Source organism: Chiloscyllium plagiosum, unplaced genomic scaffold (genome assembly GCF_037043375.1).
Source record: "Chiloscyllium plagiosum isolate Xiang-an unplaced genomic scaffold, Cpla_swu_hap1 HiC_scaffold_7, whole genome shotgun sequence".
Classification (NCBI taxonomy): Eukaryota; Metazoa; Chordata; class Chondrichthyes; order Orectolobiformes; family Hemiscylliidae; genus Chiloscyllium; species Chiloscyllium plagiosum.
In genome coordinates this window covers 95,172,981-95,190,785 of record NW_028270145.1, presented here as the reverse complement: position 1 = coordinate 95,190,785, position 17,805 = coordinate 95,172,981, and the positions used below count along the sequence as shown (strand labels likewise).

General features: G+C 39.4%; 1 protein-coding gene across 38 annotated transcripts in view; it reads left to right on the top strand.

Annotated features, from left to right (window-relative positions):
- The window catches only part of neb (nebulin), a 297,385-nt gene that overhangs the window by 149,908 nt on the left and 129,672 nt on the right, over positions 1–17,805 (top strand). For all 38 annotated transcript variants that reach the window (XM_087989288.1, XM_087989277.1, XM_087989285.1 and 35 more), the window contains 10 exons: positions 1,338–1,442; positions 2,830–2,937; positions 4,028–4,339; positions 8,527–8,730; positions 8,836–8,940; positions 9,682–9,786; positions 12,421–12,732; positions 13,982–14,086; positions 16,129–16,227; positions 16,325–16,426. In XM_087989288.1, the coding sequence (XP_087845414.1) occupies positions 1,338–1,442; positions 2,830–2,937; positions 4,028–4,339; positions 8,527–8,730; positions 8,836–8,940; positions 9,682–9,786; positions 12,421–12,732; positions 13,982–14,086; positions 16,129–16,227; positions 16,325–16,426 (1,557 nt within the window). The remainder of the gene's footprint in view (positions 1–1,337; positions 1,443–2,829; positions 2,938–4,027; positions 4,340–8,526; positions 8,731–8,835; positions 8,941–9,681; positions 9,787–12,420; positions 12,733–13,981; positions 14,087–16,128; positions 16,228–16,324; positions 16,427–17,805) is intronic.

Here is a 17,805-nt window from a genome sequence, read left to right as displayed (position 1 = left end):
TTTATCTAAATTGAACTCCATCTGCTACTCTTCAGCCCATTGGTCCAGCTAATCAAATCCCATGGTACTCTTAGACAATCTTTTCTGTTGACAATACTGAGGATCTAAAATTTGAATTTAGGCAACAAGTATATGTAGATTTTTATTAACCACAAAATGGTTTTTCAATTTAAAAGAATCCTATAAAATGGCTGAGAATAGTGATTGAACCCTGTGAACTTGTACTGCTGATTTGCAGAATTAAGCTGAAATTCTAAGATAAGAGGACAATAGAGTTTTCATGAATGAATACTGACACATTAATTGACCATTCGAACTAACCTTGAACTCCTACCATGGCATGATGATTTATGTAAATAAATACTAACTATGCTTCCCAAACAGCTTATATAAATTACAAGCAACAATGGACCCAGCACCAATCCCTGTGGAACAGTGCTGCTTACAGGCCTCCAGTTTGAAAAGTATCCCTTTGTCTCCTATCATCAAACCAATTTAGATTAGATTAGATTACTTACAGTGTGGAAACAGGCCCTTCGGCCCAACAAGTCCACACCGACCCGCCGAAGCGCAACCCACCCATACCCCTACAACCTAACACTACGGGCAATTCAGCATGGCCAATTCACCTGACCCGCACATCTTTGGACTGTGGGAGGAAACCGGAGCACCCGGAGGAAACCCACGCAGACACGGGGAGAATGTGCAAACTCCACACAGTCAGTCGCCTGAGTCGGGAATTGAACCCGGGTCTACAGGCGCTGTGAGGCAGCAGTGCTAACCACTGGGCCACCGTGCCGCCCACGGTATCCAATTGGCAAGCTCACCCTGAATCCCTTGCAATCCAAATTTACTAACCAGTCTACCATACAAAACCTTGTCAAAGACCTCACTAAAGTCAATGTAGACAATGCTACAACTCTGCCCTCATCTATCTTCTTGGTCACATCCTCAAAACACTACTTCCTGCACAAAAAGTCATGTTGACTATCCCTAATCAGTCCTTGCCTCTCCAAATGCATGATCCAATCCTTTCAAAAGTCATGAATTAGTCTTTTAGAGAATACAATGTTTTATTTTCCAGACACAAGAATAGGCTGCACTCAATTCTCCGACATTCTGCAGATTTGAATTCAGGCCCTTAGAATTGCATTTAGTTGTCAGCATGCTCACTCCTCCCATCAGAATGTTGCAAAGGCTTGAGCATGTATTTACTTCATATTTCTCTGTATTCTATGCTACGAGAAGTATACAAGAGTTTATTGTGTAGATTAAACTTTAGTTTTGTGAGATTATTATTGGAAGTAAAATTCAATGATACTTTCTCTTGTCTTTAGCGCCTGTACCATAGTGCCTGGGAGAATGACAAACTCATAATTCATCTTCCTAATGATACACCTGAGATGGTGTTGTCTAAACAGAACTCTGCCAACATCAGTTCGGTAAGAAATATTCTGTGTCTGTTTATTAATTAGTGAGAAGCACATTGCGATCATATTTCCACTTTTTGTCTTTACCTTCATTAGACAATTACCTTTGTTGTGAATTGTAACTCTTAATAGCCATGGAAGTTTTCTGTTTAATTATGAAGAGTGATGTCCAATGAATATATCTATTCATTTTAAGGAACCTCCTGCAAGGTGGCCATGTCTCAGCAAGTAGAATATTAGGAGCTCCTTGTTAGTTTCTGGAGAAATGGAAATGTATATTTCAACAGTAGTTGTGATACAGAGGCTATTAATTAGGCAGCGATTCCATTCCCTGTGGGGTCACTAGTTAATAGATTAGAGTGGTGCTGGAAAAGCACAGCAGCTCAGGCAGCATCCGAGGAGCAGGAAAATCGACGTTTCAGCCAAAAGCCCTTCATCAGGAATAGAGGCAGAGTGCCTGCAGGGTGGAGAGTTTTTACCTGGTCACCAATTAATAATCAAGAAGGGAAAACAGGCTTAAATTCCCCCGTCTGGAGATATTTTGAGGCCTTCCTATATAAATCACATCTGAGAATATTTAACCTAATATGAACCAGAGATCAAGAGCTGGTACTTTGATTAAAACATATGCATTAAAAATAGGAGCATGAGTAAGCATTCAGTTCACTCGCTCTCCCATTCAATCTGATTGTGGAAAATGCTTGATCTGTACATACGTAAGAAAAAGGAACAGGAATAGGCCACTCAGTCCTTTGAGTATGCCTTTTGTTAAATGGAAGACTTGAGCAAAGTAATCACAAGGACCTGGGAGAACGAGACCTTCCACAACCATCTTTGATTTAATTTCTATGCCACCCTGGTCCCGCTTCATCTTACCAAAAAAGTCAAGATCAGATCATCTCTACTGAAAGCACACACAATAATATTGAGATTTGTTTCTGGCGACTTGGTGTATAATAATCTCCATTCACATTAAGGTGAACTGTTTGGTAGCTTGATTTTTCAGTCAACTTATAGTGCACAGAATAAGGATGGAATTTTCTAGTCAACAGCAAAGTTTTGTAATTGCCACAATAATTCTACTTAATATTGCTTTATTAGTTTTAACAGGGAGTTAATAAAACTTGAGAATAAAAAGAAAGCTTTTGAACAGATACAAATGCTAATTTTAACTCTGGGTGAGCAGTGAACATGAGGCCAATGAGGTGTGGGAAGCGCAGAGGGACATGGGTCTGGGGACTGAAGGTGTTCACAATGGCACGGTTGGCTGCATGGTTGGGGCTGGGAATATTGGATCAGTGAGAATGAGGTGGAGTGGGTGCTTTTGGAGTTCATAATGGCTTGCTATCTTTGCTCTCACTTTGAATGACATCTCATTCCTCCTTTTTCTGCTGTGTAGAAACTATATAAACTCAGTTGGGAAGAATCAAAGAAGGATGGGTATGATCTAAGGAGTGATGCCATCTCGATCAAGGCTGCAAAAGCTTCCAGAGAAATTGCTAGTGATGTAAGTGAGCTCACACAGTGAGCAGATATTATTAAATTCTGTAGGTATTGCTTAAGTCATGTATTGATTTGAAGTACTTTTTTTCTATTCGCAAATTAAAAGTCAAGTTCATATAATAGCAGCATCCAAAAGCCCAGGTGGTTAGTTAGACTTGCTCCAGATGCTTCAGCTTTCTGTCCACCAGAAGCTGAAAACAGGGCTGTGAGCGAAACAGGGCATCAAAGGCCCAAGGGACCAGTACAATCAGAAGGGCATCTCCTTAACCAACAGGAATAAAAATGGGAAGATAAACAAAGAAAGGACTGAGAAAGATGATAAATTAGACTGGGGAAATTCAGTATCCAAACAGATATAGAAAGAGAAATCATGCAAAATAAATTAAGAGTGGATCAAGAGAAATTTAAAAATGAGCAGCCAGGAAAAGAAAGAAAGACAAATTATCAAAATAATAAATTGATATTTCAAAGGACTCCACTATGGCAAAGGTTAATTTGAGATACCAGAGAAGCATTGAAGGCAATAATCACCCTTATTATGTTGTTAAACAGCTACTTACAATCATAATGCTAAGATATAATCTTCTCTGACAAATTTAATTCTTAATTAATGGGTAAGTATAGTATATTCCTGAAGAAATTAGAGAAACTAAGGCCAGAATGCTGCTGGATGTTCATATTAAACCATGCATTTGATCCTAGCCAGAAGATATTGTACCATTCACCCCTGACTGGTGTGATTAGCCTTACCATTATGTTGGCAGCAAATTTGGACTTAATGCTGCATATCCATTTTACTTAAAAATACTAGTTTCAAACATTATTTTTTGTGAATATGTCTATTTAAAAATAAATAGATGTACAGAAGCTAATTTTGATGGACATCAGAAGGAGGTGACAAGTCATAATTTGACAATTGAAGAAAAAGGAGTTAGATAAGCACAGAAATCAGATTCTGCACCTCATGCAATTCTTAGCACTGAAAATGAATGAAGATAATATTAAGTATGCAACCTTGCCAGTGTCTCACTTTAATATTTATGATTTTAAGGATAATAATGTGCATTAAAGTTATTCTTCTTTCCTATAACCAGTACAAATACAAAGAAGCCTATCGCCAGCAGCTTGGCCACCACATTGGATGCCGTGACGTTCATGATGATCCCAAGATGGTTTGGTCCATGCATGTGGCCAAAATCCAGAGTGACCTGGAATACAAGAAGGACTTTGAGAAGACAAAGACTAAGTTCAACATGCCAGTCGACATGCTGGACATCCTGTTGGCCAAGAAATGCCAGACTTTGGTCAGTGACATTGACTACAGACATTACCTGCACCAGTGGACTTGTCTGCCAGACCAGAACGATGTGATCCAGGCAAGGAAGGCCTACAATTTGCAGAGTGATGTGAGTATTAATATATTTCCATCTCAGTAAAAATATTTATTTGGCTAATAATTATTAAAAAAAACAATAATCTTAGATCTTAGAACAGTGTATTCCAACCACGTGATGAGATATTAGCATTACTTAATTTATTTTCCAGTTGAGCTAAGGGAAGGAAATGCATCTGAAGACTAATCAACAATCTCTGGCACTCAAATGTTTCATGCATTTCCCTCTTAGTGATGTTTTAGCAGAAATATCAACCATGTAAATTCCCTATATTGTAATGGAAGGGAATCATAGACAAAGAACTGAAGCAGTTTCTTGAATTACTAATTTTAAAGCGATTGAGATTTTTGAAGCTAAGCCACCAGCAACTAACAGTGCAGGGTGATGGCTACAAGTCATCAGAATACATGTGTGGTTTTCGAATGACCAGCCGTGAATTAAGACCTGCTTGCATTTATATACATCTTTAACATTCAAAGTTTGTGAGAAGATTTGTAGCTCGGGTGCTCATTGTTGTGATTCTGTTCGCCGAGCTGGGAATTTGTGTTGCAGACGTTTCATCCCCTGTCAAGGTGACATCCTCAGTGCTTGGGAGCCTCCTGTGAAGCGCTTCTGTGACCTTTCCTCCAGCATTTGTAGTGGTTTGAATCTGCCGCTTCCGGTTCAGTTCCAGCTGTCCGCTGCAGTGGTCGGTATATTGGGTCCAGGTCGATGTGCTTATTGATTGAATCTGTGGATGAGTGCCATGTCTCTAGGAATTCCCTGGCTGTTCTCTGTTTGGCTTGTCCTATAATAGTAGTGTTGTCCTACTATTATAGGACAAGCCAAACAGAGAACAGCCAGGGAATTCCTAGAGGCATGGCACTCATCCACAGATTCAAAAAATAAGCACATCGACCTGGACCCAATATACCGACCACTGCAGCGGACAGCTGGAACTGTCAACCGGAAGCGGCAGATTCAAACCACTACAAATGCTGGAGGAAAGGTCACAGAAGTGCTTCACAGGAGGCTCCCAAGCACTGAGGATGTCACCTAGACAGGGGACGAAACGTCTGCAACACAAATTCCCAGCTCGGCGAACAGAACCTCAACAACATCTTTAACATGTCACAAGATATTTCACAAGAGCCTTATCATTGTGTGGTTACATTCAACCTTTCTTGTCTGTGACAGGTCCCTACAAAGGTTAATTCCTCAGCCCTTTTCCCACAATCCTGTAACTGATTATTCTTCAAGTACTTACCCAATTCCCTTTGAGAATTATACTTGAATCTAGCTCAGTCACACTCCTGCATGCACCTAACGCCTGGCTGAGTGAAAAGGTTTTTACTCACATCATCATTTGTTCTTTTGCTGTTCACCGTATATTGCTGGCCTCTAGTTCTTCAAGCTTCTGTCAATGAGAATTGTATCCTCACACCTTCCACCCTGCTGCACCCCAAGCGCCTCCCCCCCCACCCACAATTAATCTGTGTGAATCATTCACAACTTTAAACACTTCTATCAATCTTCTGCCAATCTTCACTTCTGTAAGGAGCTTCTCCCATCTATCCATTTTACTGAAGCCCCTCACCACGGATCCATTTTCATATGTTGCCTTCATCCTTCTTCCAAAGTATTATCTCCAGAATTAGTCTTTAGTTCCTCAGTTCAGGCCAAACCAGTGTTTTATAAAATATCATTTTAACTTCATTGTTTTGGTATATGCCTCTAATTATAAACTCTAGTAACGCAACACTTCACACTCAATTACCCTGCCATCGGATTTGTGCAGTCCCCGGTCTCTCTGTCTTGCACCCTTTTGGACTTGCAGCCTTGATTTTATATTGCCTATTCCATTTCCTCTTCCAAAATGTATAATTTCACATGCCTTATGACACAAAGTTGGACATTGACCTGCATAAGAAGTTAAACAGGTTTGAAAGGAGAGTGGCTGTTCTCTGTTTGGCTTGTCCTATAATAGTAGGACAACACTACTTTCAAAAAGATGGGGTACTGGGCTAATGGTCAGATACTTGGTAGTGTGGATGAGCAGAGGGATCTTGGTGTCCATGTACACAGATCTTTGAAAGTTGCCACCCAGGTAAATAGTGCGGTGAAGAAGGCATATGGCGTACTGGCTTTTATTGGTAGAGGAATTGAGTTCTGGAGTCCTGAGATCATGTTGCAGTTGTATAAGACTCTGGTGCGGCCGCACCTGGAGTATTGTGTGCAGTTTTGGTCGCCATACTATAGGAAGGATGTGGAGGCACTGGAACGGGTTCAGAGGAGGTTTACCAGGATGTTGCCTGGTATGGTAGGAAGATCGTATGAGGAAAGGCTGAGGCACCTGGGGTTGTTTTCATTGGAGAAAAGAAGGTTTAAGGGTGACTTGATAGAGGTGTACAAAATGATTAGGGGTTTAGATAGGGTTGACCGTGAGAACCTTTTTCCACGTATGGAGTCAGCTATTACGAGGGGGCATAGCTTTAAATTAAGGGGTGGTAGGTATAGGACAGAGGTTAGGGGTAGGTTCTTTACTCAGCGAGTCGTGAGTTCATGGAATGCCCTGCCAGTAGCAGTGGTGGACTCTCCCTCTTTATGGGCATTTAAGCGGGCATTGGATAGGCATATGGAGGACAGTGGGCTAGTGTAGGTTAGGTGGGCTTGGATCGGCGCAACATCGAGGGCCAAAGGGCCTGTACTGCGCTGTATTCTTCTATGTTCTATGTAAGAAAGTGACAGAGGGAGGTAGAAGCAAAAAATAGAAATTGTTGGAAAAACTCAGCAGATCTTACAGCATCTGTGGAGAGAAAGCAGAGTTAACAGTTCTGGTTGAGTGACCCTTCTTCTGAGTTCAGAACGTCAATTCTGAAGAAGGGTCACTGGACCCGAAATGTTAACTCTGATTTCTCGCCACAGATACTAACAGGCTTGCTGAGTTTTTCAGCAATTTCTCTTTCTGATTTCCAGCATTCATAGTTCTTACAGTTTTTTTAAGAGAGGAAGAGGGTTCTGGGGAGGGGTTTTGGGAGAGTTCCACCATTTGGAAAATGCAAACAAAGTTCTAGAAATCCTCAGTATGTCTGGTATAATGAGCCAAGAGAGAAAAGAGTTAATGTTTTGAATCCAATGCTCTGCTTTGGAATTGTTCCAAAAAGGAGTTGTGTTGAACTTGAAAAATTAACTCTGAGTTTCTCCAGCATTTTCCACCTTTATTTCAGATCTACAGCATCTGCATATTATGCTTTAGTCCAGACCTTGGAGGCTTGCCAACTGAATGCATAGCCAGCATCAATGAAGTGATTCATATCTGAGGATGTCATAGAGTCTTAGAGTCATAGAGATGTACAGGATGGAAACACACCCTTTGGACCAACCCCTCCATGCTGACCAGATATCCCAACCCAATCTAGTCCCACCTGCCAGCACCCAGCCCATATCCCTCCAAACCCTTCCTATTCAAATACCCATCCAAATGCCTTTCAAATGTTGCAATTGTACCAGCCTCTACCACTTCCTCTAGCATCTCATTCCATACACGTACCACTCTCTGTGTGGAAAAAGTTGCCTCTTAAGTCTCTTTTATATCTTTCCCCTCTCACCCTAAACCTATGCCCTCTAGTTCTGGACTCCCCCACCCCAGGAAAAAGACTTTGTCTATTTATCCTATCCATGTCCCTCATAATTTTGTAAATCTCTATAAGGTCACCTCTCAGCCTCCGATGCTCCAGGGAAAAAAGTCCCAGCCTGTTCAGCCTCTCCCTATAGCTCAAATCCTCCAACCCTGGCAACATTCTTGTAAATCTTGTCCTTACCACCCTTCTTAAACAGTGGCACCACGTTAGCCAACCTCCAGTCTTCTGGCACCTCACCTGTGACTATCAATGATACAAATATCTCAGCAAGAGGCACAGCAATCACTTCTCTAGCTTCCCAAAGAGTTCTAGGGTACCCCTGATCAGGTCCTAGGGATTTATCCACCTTTATGCATTTCAAGACATCCATGTGCAAGAGACCAGAGTTAGAAGATCACAGAGAACATGGCAGGTGTACGGCTGGAGGAGTTCCAGTGTTGGATATTTATATATTTTACTGAATAAATGTAATCAGCTGTCCTAATTGATCCTGTTTTTAATTGTACATGTTAAGTATTAAGATTAATCTGACACCCAATTTATTGTCTGTGACCTATGTTTCTCTGACTTTTCCTCTAGTTGCAGTACAAATCTGATATGGAATGGATCCGTGGCTGTGGCTGGATGCCAAATGAATCTCTTGATGTTAAGAAAGTGCAAAGGGCTCAGGAGATTCTGAGTGAACGTCACTACCGTCAGCCTCCAGATAGGTTCAGTTTCACCAGCATTGTTGATGATCCCAACATAGTCCAGGCTAAAATCAACGCAAACCAACTGAGTGCTGTAAGAACACTTAAAATCTCGTAATGATCCTGTGCTTTCCTCTTCATTTTATTTTAAATTACTTGTATATGTTGATTTTAAAAAAACATTATTGTAATTGTCTAGGGAAAATACAAAGAAGCCTGGGAAAAAGACAAGACACAGATTCACGTCCTTCCTGACACACCAGAGATTTTGTTGGCTAAATCCAATGCTGCTAACATTAGTCAGGTAAGTGTAAAATAACTAATTGCCACAAACACAACTCAATTAACTACTGAATTGACTGGTAATGTATTTTTATTGTTAAGGAGAGGCAGTAGTAGAGTGGCATTATGATAGACTATCATTCAAGGGATCCAGGTAATGTTCTGGAGACCTGGGTTCAAATCCTGCCATCACAGATAGTGGAACTTGAATTCCATAACAATTTAGAATTAAGAATCTCATGATGGTCTCAAAATGATTGTTGGAAAAAAAATCCATCTAGTTCTATTAATGTTATCGAGGGAAGGAAACTGCCATCCTTACCTGGTGTGGCCTACATGTGACTTGAGACCCACAGCAATGTGGTTATCACGTATCTGCCCTCTGGGCAATTAGGGACAGACAATAAATGATAGCTAGGTTGCTATTCCCCCGTATTGTGAATGAATAAAAATGGGTCCATTTAATGGCTGTACATACATTTTTAAGTCTCAACATTGGTATGACACAAATTCCTATATTAATGGAAGTGTTTTCTTTTATTTTAAATGTGTTACATTTTCAGACAAAGGTCATGCGTACGAATTAACTAAGTGTTTGTACGGTCATCCTAAATAATGCTACTTGACCCCAAAAATCAGTCATTGGCTTTTTAAAAAATGTTTTAGCCTTACTGGAAGCAAGTTATTCCAATTTAGCCAGACTATTTAAATCAAACTGCATTATTCAGGTTGTGAAATGAATGGTGATGATGCTCTTTTACAGAAACTTTACAAGGAGGGCTGGGAAGATGCGAAAAAAAGTGTTGATTATCGTGCTGATGCCATTGATATCGAACATGCAAAAGCTTCTCGAAACATTGCAAGCGATGTAAGTATGAATCTTTGAATGAACATTGACGTTTTTGGAAGTCCTGAGTGTATCGTGTGGACAGCAAATAAAATGGCACCAGCCATTTTTAATATAGGTTGTTCTGTCATAACGCGCATTTCATAAAAGCGAATTCACTGTAACGCAATTGATAAATTGGAGATGCTGTTTCTACAGTGCAAACTTTTAAAATGTGCTGTTTTAAGTGTTGTTTCTAAGTGTGATTTTTATAGAACATAGGGTTGCACAAGAACGATATAAAAGAACTGACAGTAGATCCACCAGAGAGCTGAAAAAAATACCAACTGAACTTAAAGCCATGCATTTATAATGTTATTTGCTCACAACAACAAGTTGTGTAAGTACTCAAATTCTGGAATATCCAAGATCAAAAGAAATCCAAGCAGGTGGAGGCTATATGGGCATTGCACCTACTGCAACATGGTGTCCAATCAATCAAAGCTAACCTTGGCTTTCAGCTCCATTTTCTGCCCACTCCCTATATCCTTTGTTCCTCTGGCAGACCAAAAACTGTCTATCCCAGTCATAAATGTATTCAAAAATGGAGCCTTCACAACCATTTGGGGCAGAGAATTCCAAAGTTTGAGAAAGCTTTGAGTGAATAACTATCTCCTCATTTCATCCTCAGCCCATTATTCCAAGGAAGTGTCCTCTATTTTGGCTTCCCTCACCAACGAAAGCAATCTCTCATCATCCACCTTATTAAGCCCTTCAGAACCTTGAACATTCCAATATGATGGCCTCCCTCTTCTAAATGATCCTGAGAATATTGACCCCATTTGCTTAAGCTCTCACACCAGGTATTAATTCCTTTCACACCAGGTATTAATTTAGTGAAATGTCATTGTACTGCCCCCAGTGCAAGTATATCTTTTCTTAAATGCGGATACCAGAATTTCATGGGGATTAGTAGTGAGATTTAAATAAAATGCATGTCATGTTAAGACAGAAGTTTGTCATAAGAGTTTGTTGTTTTACTTTAGCCTGTGTCACAATAAATTAGATCAAGCTAATAACACATGTTGATGAATTTTGCCCTTAGACCGGTAAATGAATCATGTGTCCTTCAACACTATTGACTTCGGAAATTTATCCTCACTGATATTAAAATTGACTATTATCAGATTAGATGTAAGAATAAATTAAGTAGCTCATCATTCAAAACTGGTGCATTTGCAATGTAACAAGATATAAATGTCAGTTCCATTAGCTTTAACAGCATGCTAGTTTCTATCGGTTTCTCTGAGTCATGTCTGATTGCTTCTGCAATTTTGAGAAACTTCACAAAAGCAGATAGTAAGGCAGCACTAAAGTAGACAAATGTATCTGAATGACAAGATATTGATCCAAAATTTACTGAGTCCATAATTGTAAACATAAGTTCAAGCCTAACAATGGGATGATCACGTTTGGGAAAAAAATGGGAGGAAACATTGCATTAAATAAGGGAAAACTGTGTAAAAATATCATAAGTATCTAGCCTGTGAATGGGAAATAAGTGCAGAAGAAGGAACAAAACAAATATTTTTGTAATCAGTTAAGTTTTATATTTTAGCCTGTACTGCCATTGCTTAATTTAAACATTTAATCTGAAAATAATTGATATATTGTTTTAAAAATAACTTCTCAATTTCAATTCCAGCATAAAATTATTAATTTAATATGAAATTAATGAAAAGCTATAGGATTGATTCTTAACATCAAAACAGGGTGGGTCAGTGTCACATCAGAAGTTAAACAACAAAAAGCAGAAAAGGATCCCAAGCCATTGCAATACTTGGAATAATATTGGAGGTGGGATGAAAGGTGATTATCAGTGCATTTGTTTTATTATAGTGAGGCTACATTTTGTCGCCTATTCTATCTTCTAAATGTTTCGGCTGAGCTATGTTGGCTTCCCAAACCTAACAGCAAGGAGGAAGTGCAAAGAGCTGAAGCCATGATGTAAGTGCCTTTCCAGCACTGCACATGGGCAAGGAAGAGCACAATTCTCTGTAATGTCACAAGAAGCTACCTATTAAACTTCTCTCTGCAATTTGTCTGCCCTAATTGATGATTCCTGGTCATCTTCTGCCACTCCTTTCCAACTACCATCTCCTCCTCCCTAACTGCTCAAGACCTCTTCCAATCATTACTAGAATTCCCTCACCCATTCAAAATGATTGGACCACACCAACATTTTCTTAATTATGAGTAGGATTTCCCCACTAGTAAGTGGGTATCCTCAGTTACCTTCAGATTAACACCTAGATAAAATCAAGACCTTACCTCCAGCTTTATTCCCCTTCCCCAACCTCGCACACAATCCATATCATCAGTCTTCCCGCAACTCCTCTGCCACTATCCCTGCCTACCCAATCATGTCCCTCACCATTCTAACAATATCTCAAATTAACCCAGTCTATGTATCTGGTCTTGTCAGCTGTGGCCTTGTGAAGATAAACTTCCAAACTGATAATTAGAAAGAGCAAGATATTCAGGATTACCTCATTTTGCAATAATGCACTGTTGTGCATGGAATTCATCTCACAGCTAAACTCCAAAACACACTAATGTCCCTACAATAAGTTAAAACACCAAGTGAAATTGATATCCTTCTGCATTTTCCCTCAGTACCAATACAAAGAAATCTATCGCAAGCAACTTGGTCACCACATTGGATACCGTGACATGTATGATGATCCCAAAATGGTTTGGTGTATGCATGTCGGCAAGATGCAGAGTGATAAGGAGTACAGGAAGGAATTTGAAAAAACTAAAGCCAATATTAACGTGCCAGCCGACATGATGGACATTGTAATGGGCAAGTTATGTCAGACTCGGGTCAGCGAGATTGACTACAGGCATTACCTACATGAATGGACCTGCCTGCCAGATCAGAATGATGTCATCCAGGCAAAGAAAGCATACAGTTTGCAAAGTGATGTGAGTAAAAATAAATAATGATGTTTGTTTTTTGCCATGAAATTTCACCTTGAATCATATGTACCTGAATGCATTCCATGTCCAAGTGCAGCAAGACATGGACAATATGCAGACTTGTGCTGAAAGGTGGCATGTAGCATTCACGCCTCACAAATGCCAGTCAATGACCATCCTCCATAAGAGGCAATCTAATCATTTCCCCTTGACTTTCGATGGTGTTACCATCATTGAATCCCCCACTATCAACATCCTGGAGGTTCCCATTGAATACTGACTGAATTGGACCAGCTATATAAAACCATTGAGGTTTTTGAAGATGTGACAAAGATTGATGAAGTCAGAGCAGTATATGTTATCTGTGTGGATTTCAGCAAAGCATCCAACAAGGTTACACATGGTAGACTGATTAGCAAGGTTAAATTGCATGGGATCCAGGGAAGTTAGCCAACTGGTTACAAAATTGGTAGAATGGTTAGCAAGATAAAATCATGTGGGATCCAGGGGAGTTGGCCAACTGGACACAAAATTGGTAAACTGGTTAGCAAGGTTAAATTACATAGGATTCGGGGAAGTTAGCCAACTGAATACAAAATTGGTAGAGTGGTTAGCAAGGTTAAATCACATGGGATCCAGGGGAGTTAGCCAACTGGATACAAAATTGGTAGACTGGTTAGCAAGGTTAAATTACATGGGATTGAGTGAGTTAGCTAACTGGTTACAAAGTTAGTTTGAAAATAGGGGACACAGGGTGGTAGAGATTGCTTTTTGGACTGAAGGCCTGTGACCAGTGATGTGCCACAAGGACTGATGCTGGGTCAACTGTTTTTTTGACATTTATATAAGTGATTTGGATGTGAATATAGGAGGTATTGTTAGTACGTTTGCAGATGACACCACAGATATGCCTAGTTGTGAGTCCTCCCTTTTAATTGGAAGCCAAATACATCAATCCAGCTGACCACCAGATAGGGAACTTGCAGAATTAAATCCCAACTTTGAGGTTTCCCATCTGAATCTCTCCCTCACATATCCACCCCAATACTTAAAATCTCATAGAGACACCTTTGTTAAAATTCCTTCTGGCATTCATTTCTCCTTGTATTGAAAATGGAGTGCAACATATAGTTTGAGGGAGAAATGGAAAGAGTTGAAGTGATACAGAGTATTAATAATTCTCCAATAACAATAATCATAACTGAGTAATTCAGAAATGGAAAAAATTAAGAATAATCGATTTTCTTCTCATTAGGTCAATTACAAAGCAGATATGGAATGGATGCGTGGAATTGGATGGATTCCAACAGACTCTGTGGATGTTAAGAAAGTAAAGCATGCCCAGGACATCTTAAGTGATGTAAGTATAAGAAATTCCTACCATCATATAATAAGCAGCATAAGATAGTACATAAATAATGACTCTCACTTTGGTAAAATGGGCACTGACAGCTATGCCTATGATTTATTTTGATATTTTTGAGTATATTTTGCACTGATCTACCATGGATATGTCCATATGCATCCATAATGCACAGACATAATCTTCAGCCTCACTGCTTCTTTGGTAAACTGGCAGAGTTAACTTACATGGCCATTACAGACCCACAAATTTACATTATGATTGAAATCAATAGTGATTTTATTTTTGTAAGGCACAATCTGCCAGAATAGCACGCAAGTTGCAAACATAGGAATTAATTCCAAGTGTTCTTATTACATTCACTCTTCATCTAATTGTCACCACTAGATTTTATCAAATTGAGCTGAAAATCCTCTGCTGCATAATCTTCTAAGTGTTTAAATATTAAAATGTGCCACAGATAGAATTCACTTATTCAAATTTAGTCTTGTATTAAAATGGTACGAAGGAGGTCTTCAAAAGCAGCTGAACTGAAACAAGGTCAGCTTCACTAGGATGAGTAATGTTCTAACAATGCTTAAGAATTTCAACTCCATCTAGGACAGAGCAGCCCTTTGACCAGCATCTTATCCTCCAGATTAAATATTCAATTCTCCCTACCACTGACACACAGTGGTAGCAGTCTCTACTGTATATAGGATGCATCATAGCAACACACTAAGCCTCCTTTGACAGCACTTTCCAAATTCATGACTTCTACAATGTAGAAAGACAAGATTTAGCAGAAAGTCTTCAAGCCACACATAATCCTGACCTGGAACTAACTGTACTGCCACTTTTTCACTGTCACTGGATTGAAATCCTGGAACTCTCTCCCTCATTGCCCTGTGACATATCTATGCCAAATGGACTGCAAAGTTTCAAGAAAACAGCTTGTTACTAACTTAGGGTTGGGCAACAACTACTCCCATGAATGACTAAAAAAGTTGTTGCAGAAGTGAGAACATGATGGCATGGGTATGTGATCAGTAGTTCACCTTGGGGTCAAATATGATACTAAGTTTGAAAACAGACTGATTTAAGTCTTACACTACTGCCAAAGCAAAGAATGGAGCCAGTAGCAGTGAATGGAATGGACCAAAAGCAAAGGCTTCAATTTTGCCAATGTTTAATTGGAGAAAATTTCTGCTTATTGATTGTGAAACATGTAGTTTGACAATTTAACAACAGTGGAGGAAGCAAAAGGGTTTTTGATAAGATAGAGCTGTATTTCATCAGGATCCACATGAAAACTAACATTCTAGGGCAACACAGTTAATCAGTGGTTAGCACTGCTGCCTCAGAGCACCAGGGACCTGGATTTGATTCCACCCTTGGGCGACTGTCTGTGTGGAATTGATATGATTTCCCCATGTCTGCGTGAGTTTTTACTGGGTGCCCTGATTTGCTCCCACAGTCCAAAGATGTGCACGTTAGGTGGATTGGCCATGCTAAATTGCCCATTGTGACCAGGGATGTACAGGCAGGTGGATTAGCCAAGGAAAATGCAAGGATGGGGTGGTCTGGGTGGGATGCTCTTCAGAGGGTCAACATAGACTCGATGGGCCAAGGGGCCTGCTTTCACAATGTACAGAGTCTATACTGTCAGCTAATGTTGACAAGTGACAGCACATAGATGAGAAATACATGGGTCCAAGGATTAGATGGGAAATGCCAGTCAAGATAACAGGAGCAATAAGGGAAGCCTTTACAAGCTATGAACTGGTTATGGTAGATTGATAAGACTGGAAACAGATGAAAGCATTCCCAGCCCCTGCTGGCGGAAAGTAGAGAGAGACTTTAGATGAGGACGTGATAGATATGGCAATCTCATCGTCCATGCAACTAACTGAAATAAATTTCATAGAGAGAAGCTTTGAATTTGGAATGATACTTGAAACTGTTAGAAAATGTTTCAGTCCATCATGCTTGCGCTGGCTTTGCACCAACAGAAGAAACCTTTTATTCTTTCAGTTAATCATTTCTGTTGTTTTCAACAGAGAAATTACAAGACAAAAGCGGATACTCTCCAGTTTACACCAGTGACAGATAGAGTTGATTACGTTACAGCTAAACAGAGTGGGGACATTCTGAATGATGTGAGTGCCTGTCCTGCTGCCTCTAATTATGCTAGTTTCCACCATGGTAAAATCTTGTTGCTGTTATGTCTCATAAGTGCTCCCCTTTAATGATTAGATCAAGTACCGTGAAGCCTGGCACGCCTGTAAGACCAAGTACACGCTGGTGGATTCACCAACAATGGTTGCAGCACGGGATGCAGCTCGAAACCTTAATGAAGTAAGTGCCACAAAGAAATATGGAAGCTTTATTTTGGACCCCATTGTCTTCACCTGCCAAATAGACTGAGATACTTGCTTGGTTCTCAGATTTTTTAAAAGCATCCACATTACCATCGTCAATAAATCCTGGTTTCAATGTATGTTGAAAACAATATGATAGTCAAATAGAACTCTTTCAGAATTTTCTAAATCAAAGTTATCTTCCAAAAATTTTGTGTTAATACAGAATCCATCAATCAAAATAACATATTAACATCTGAGGAAGTCATGAATTAAATGTTACTTTAAGATGTAAACACTTAGCATGTAAAACTTATCGGGTAGGTTTTAACTAACAACAGGCATGTGACATATACAGTCCTAGGAGGCTTCCAGTCTAGAGAAATGAAGAGTTACAGACTTAGTACCAATTCAGAAGGAAATTGAAATTCACATGCTTTGGAATTCTGCTCAATTGTCTTTAAAAAAGGATATATTTTTCTCTGCAGGAGGAATATCCATTTCGTCTTGGAAATATTATTGAGAATTTAATTAGGAATTGTATTGTAATTAGGATTATTAGAAACTATTCAAACCAGCCATTCATTTTTCATAAAATTTATGGTGAAAGACAGCAATTTAGCTCAAGAAATCCATATCAGCACATATGTTTACACAAGACTCCCCTCAACCTACTTCATATAGCCCTAACCACACAGTATTCCATTTTTTTCTCCTTCATATAATTCACCAGTTTTACCTTTAAATGCATCAGTGCTATTCAGTTCATGATATTTTACTTATGGCACAATTTTGCTTTTCCACATCATGCAAATCCCAATCCCTAACCTGCATTAATACTGAAAATCATCCAACATCTTTTTTTTTTGCAAACTACATTCAGTTAAAATTGACTAATTTCTATTTCGTCTGTATGTCTTGGCACATCATGAACCAATGAAACATGTTGCTGACTCACTTTTGACAGAGAAGTACGATGGGTTTGTTTTCCTCACTTTCCCATTAAAAAGATGGCACTCTTAGGAATTATGTAAATCACACCATCAGCTTAGAATTAGAGAGGAAATGTGATGCTTCATAAATCGCTCATTTGCTGCAATAACTCTCAAGATTTATATTTCTAGTTTTGGACTAAATTGCTTGTTCTTGTTGACGGCCTAATGAATGTTTTTAAAAAGTATGCTGCAACACCAGACTTTAGCTAACAAATTAGTAGGGAACACCATAATTGCTATTCAAAACATTCTTGCTGATCAGAATCAAGTCCCAGCTCAACCAAGAACCTATTGTCCCGCTTCTTACTTGTACTCGGCAAGACATCCAATAGTTGTCACCCTGTGATAATAATACCAAAACATTTTTATTACTCATATGTTT